General features: G+C 44.4%; 2 protein-coding genes across 2 annotated transcripts; both read right to left on the bottom strand.

The window, feature by feature from the left end:
- Positions 1-973: 973 nt before the first annotated feature.
- DACRYDRAFT_51047 (uncharacterized protein) lies at positions 974-1,954 on the bottom strand (the record flags this gene model as incomplete). Its single annotated transcript, XM_040775026.1, has 3 exons — positions 974-1,339; positions 1,387-1,517; positions 1,681-1,954. Coding segments are annotated over 3 exons (771 nt in total), but the record flags the coding sequence as incomplete, so codon positions are not given.
- A 531-nt stretch (positions 1,955-2,485) lies between these two features.
- On the bottom strand, positions 2,486-2,734 carry DACRYDRAFT_106756 (uncharacterized protein; the record flags this gene model as incomplete). Its single annotated transcript, XM_040768324.1, has 2 exons — positions 2,486-2,519; positions 2,577-2,734. The coding sequence occupies 2 exons, from the start codon at positions 2,732-2,734 to the stop codon at positions 2,486-2,488; spliced, it is 192 nt and encodes a 63-aa protein (XP_040629586.1).
- Between the last annotated feature and the right edge of the window lie 1,921 nt (positions 2,735-4,655).

Genomic DNA, 4,655 nt, shown 5'->3' with positions numbered 1-4,655 from the left:
ACCATCCAATCCTTCCAGCAGGTTCCAGCACATGCCAAGGTATACCAGCTACTTCCATGTCATAAAGGCTTAGTCATGTCTCTTGACCAAGCAATGAGCTGGTGCCCTGACACTTCTGCACTTTGTGGCATTGCCAGGGTATTTGACAGTGGAGGTGGGCATAGATGGTGTAGCATGCCATTGAGGCAGTCCATATGTAACCCCAGATGGGGTTACACCAGGGCCTTTTGGAAAGCCATTTGTATGACCCCACTTAGATGAAGGAGGAGAAGGAAAGTTGGTGTCAGGAGGTGAGTCAGGGAAGCCAGTCAGTCCCTGGTGATGCAGAGTCTTCAGCTGTTGCTGGTCTGCTTCAGACATCTGGTGGGATATCCAGATGAACTGGTGCTTGCACCATTGGCACTGGGAGAACTTTAGAAACAATTTTACCATGCCAGAATTTTGTTAGGTGCACCTTGGTCCATAATGATCCCCAATGCAGCTCTGTGAAGGCAATCAATGGTTCCAGGTATTTTCCCCCACACTCAGCACAGTACCAATGCTTGACATCTTCTATTCCACAGTGCATCTGCTTTGGGTGTTCATGCCAGTATTGAAAGATGGCTTTGATGAGTTTTTTCTCAGCAGAAGGCATGCCAGATTAGGATCTGTCTGAGAGGTATGGATGTGAGGAAAGTCTTTTTGCAGGAACAGGAAAAAACCATTAGGGAACTGCATTATGTCAGCACGGCAGGGGTTGTGTGTGTAAGTCCGTTATTAACAGTGTTATTATTGATAACAGTGCTACCGGCTCTACTGGCTGTACCAACATTTTCCTTATGATTTCTCTCTTGCCCCTTATCTTCCATACTATCAATATAACATAATGTTTCTATACATGTGCTAGCTACTGTTCATTCTTGCCATCCTGAAAATAATCAAGTGGGAGCACATGTGGGTTCTTGTGCTGTTTCTTCAGTGTGCCAACAAAGAATCAGTTGCGCTCCTTGATCATTTCATCCAAGAAAAAATTGAAGCAAGTGGCATCAAGGTCATGAACCATTGCATCATAGCCTTTCAGCCAGACATTGCACTGCTCAGCTGCAGAAGAGTTGAAGACCCAGGACTTGGTAGTGACATTGTAGAGTGCTGGAAAGAGGAGCAGGTTACAGTGCTGTCCACAATAAGCATCATTCTCACTATGCTTTGACTTGAAGTGGAACATATTGACAGGTTGAACCATTCCAGTAAAATGCTGATCTCCTTGAGCTGCAAGGTGACAGTGTAAATGGCAGTTGTTGTCATAGAAGAGCACATCAGGGACCGAGGTTTTCATTGGAAAAACCACTTGTAGCATGTCCTGAGAGAGGAATTAGCAACTGGTAGAAGGTCAGATCATTTTTTTACAGCCACAGATGAGATTGCTTCACCACCAAAGAGAGTAACATGGGCAACAATAATTCCACATGGGCAGACAATCAGTTGTTCATTATGTGTCCATGACTGACCCAACTTTGAATGACCGGTTTCCAAAAGCACTCTTCTCATCACAAAGCTGTTGAGCTTCCTGAAGAAGTGGGAGAAGATGGTGGAAGTCCTCCATCCCTGGAGATTCAGTGGTGGGAATCATGATAATGTCATTAACCATGGTATCAATGGTATCTCTGGCATCATTGTTAACTATGGTAGGGGCCTGTGTACAAGTTGAAGGCTGAATGGTTGTGTGTGCGGCAAGGCAGTGGGTAAGGTGAAGCATTGATTTCCCCCTTTCTTCATACATAGTTTGAACATATAAGTGCTCAGGATCTGAACATGTGAGGCAGCCTTGTTGGACTGGCTGAAAACACCCCTGAATAGAGCAGATATTCTGCAACTCTTTATGTGTGTTGCAGAACCTAGCAGTGATAGCTGGAAGGTCTTCTGAGCAATTGTGGACTGAACAACAAGGATGTCCAATGGTAATACCATCTGTAATGGCAGCATGGCTGCCATGAGAACAGAATCAGTGAGAGGAGGAAGGTAGCTCACGGGTGGTGCCATTATCATCACCTAGGCAGAAACAACTATCACATATGTGACCCCATTGCTCTTAGCCAATGGTTGCAATGAACTGATTTTGGATTTTCATAGCTTCCTTCAACCTCTCCCTTTAAGTACCCCATTTCTTGCCAGCCAGTGGGTGTTCAGGCAAGATAAGAATGGTTCCTTGCACAGCATAATGTTGTAGGAGGCTGTTGAGGTAGATAGAGTCCCAGATATATGATCCACAGAGGACAGGAAAAGAAGAGAAGGAACTGTTCTGAGGTGGTTGCACAAGGGAACTCATGTAGATCTGACTCATTGCCTGCCCACTGATGCTGAAAAGGAATCACATACTGTGCTGGTAACAACATTAACAATGTTAAAATGGTAACAAGACAGTTTAATGGTTATGGAACCACAACCGTTGCATTAACATTGTTACCATAGTAATGATGTTAACACCGGTAACAAAACAGTTCAACAGTTATAGAACCACAACCATTGTGTTAACGCCGTTACTGTGTATAATGGTGTTACTGTCAGTGCCAGGAAATGTAAATGCAAAAGAAACTTACTGTGCATGAAGTGCCTGGCTTTTGAAAAAGGCAGCAAGAGCACCATCCACCAATACATGTGTTTCCACATGTAAAACCTCAGGACTTCCTGGGTAATAGTGCTGTACCTCTATTCCATTTGAGCCCTTTTGCCAATAATAGTTGAGGTAGTATGTCATGTGGCAGTCTGTGTGACAAGGAAATAAGTACATGACTGTTGTATGTTATTTGGAAGAATAACATACTCTGGCAGGATAAAGAGGACACATGGACAGGTATAACCCCATTGCGGAGGGTAAAGAGATGTGCCATATTGCAGCGTAGGTGGGTGAGTCATGGATTTGAGGGACAAGAGGCCTGAGTACAGTTCCTTGTTGGGGGGAAGAACTCTTCAACAGCTGGGGGTACAATGAGAGGTCTGCATCTGGAGATGAAGAGAAGACTGAACTGAAATTATGCAGTGGACCATGGTCTAGGGGATGAATAGGATCCACAAGGCAGGGAGTCAGGTGTATTCCAAGGTAGCCTCCTTGCCAGGTGAATGGGCCAAGAACTTGCCATAGTGTTTCAATGACAGATCCATGAACAGCAAAGACAGTGGCAAGAAAATCAATGACAGATTGTGGAAGGATGGCAGGTGCACAATCAATGTGAAGTGCACCTCCCCAAGTGATGATGGGTTGTAGATGTGGTACAAGTGCTTGGAACAGCCAGAGTTGTTCCAAAGACAGCATTCCAAGTACTGGAAGATTGCCTCAGATAGCTTGAACAAAATCTGTAACTAGCATATCTGAAATGAAAATAAGTAAAGCAGTGATAATGGTAATTTTGCACGGAGGAGCATTAACCACAGTAACAATGGTAACAGCAGTAACAAGAATCACCGTGGTAATGCTATTAACTTTGTGCAGTGAGAAGGCATATGTATTATTGTTTCCACACCCAGAAGTAAAGTAAATCATAGTTCCACTGTCCAGGGAAGCAACCCAAATAAAGCTCCCACCAGCCATTTTTTGCCCCCACTGGACATTTTCTGCTCCCACCAGCCATTTTTCACTTCCACCGGCCATTTTTTGCTTCCACCAGCCAAAAATAGCCCCCACCAGCCATATTTTGCATCCTCCAGCCATATTTTTGGCCAATTCAGACAAATCCTGATGCACCTGAACCTCTTGGCTGCAAGAGTGCAGCTTGGTTCTTTAGAGCAAAAGTCAAAACAAAATGCATGGCAAAGTGGCAAGCAAGATGTTAGGGACATCTCAGTTGAGAGGATATTCCTAAGTTGTCAGACATGCTTAAATTCCACCAGTCTCTGGTTATATGTGTGCCCACAACCTTCAACTCCTGCAGATTCCACACTCCCATAATCACTGTCATTCACTGTATACAAACATTTGTACGTCTCCCTATTCTTTTATAATCCACACTGAAGATGCATCACAGACAGCACTATGCTCTATCTCATGATGGTTTCCTTGTGTTCTGTCTTGCCAGTTGTCTTGAACCCCATACCACTACCCACAAGAATGATAATGTTGACCACTGTTTTTGCCTCTATACAAAATCCCCGCCACAATACCTCAAACACCACAGAATCTCTATATAAAATCCCTGCCACAATACCTCAAACACCACAGAATCCTCCATATTGTGAACAAGCACAATTATCAATGAGTGCTGTGTTGGTTACAAAAGATTGAGGGCAAGGAGAGGAGAGGCTGCAAGGAAGTAGAGGATGGTGGTGGCCTGAGCACAGGCAAGGATTGCTGAAGGATGTGAAGCTTTGGGGCTGTCTAAGGAATCTGAACAGGACGACTGCATTCAAGGTTGCATTGCATACAAATGCAAAGGGTTTGTTTTGTTGACTTGTTATTGATTTTGTCCTGACCCTACAATAGGTGCTTCACAAGAGGTATGCTGTCTGTGTGTCACCCCAATTTGGACAGCACCACCTGACATTTCCACCCATGTGTTCTGGCTTCCTTTCCTCCTGCTCACAGCAAAGTATAACATGTGACTGTTTCTGTTAGGGCAACACAGGCTGACTAAGTCTGCTCACCTAAGAGTGCCAAGAGTCTAAGCAGGCAACAAGGAAGTGGA

Source organism: Dacryopinax primogenitus, assembly GCF_000292625.1.
Source record: "Dacryopinax primogenitus strain DJM-731 SS1 chromosome Unknown DACRYscaffold_7, whole genome shotgun sequence".
Taxonomy (NCBI): Eukaryota; Fungi; Basidiomycota; class Dacrymycetes; order Dacrymycetales; family Dacrymycetaceae; genus Dacryopinax; species Dacryopinax primogenitus.
The sequence above is the reverse complement of the archived record's forward strand: the minus strand, read 5'-3'. Positions and strand labels throughout refer to the sequence as shown.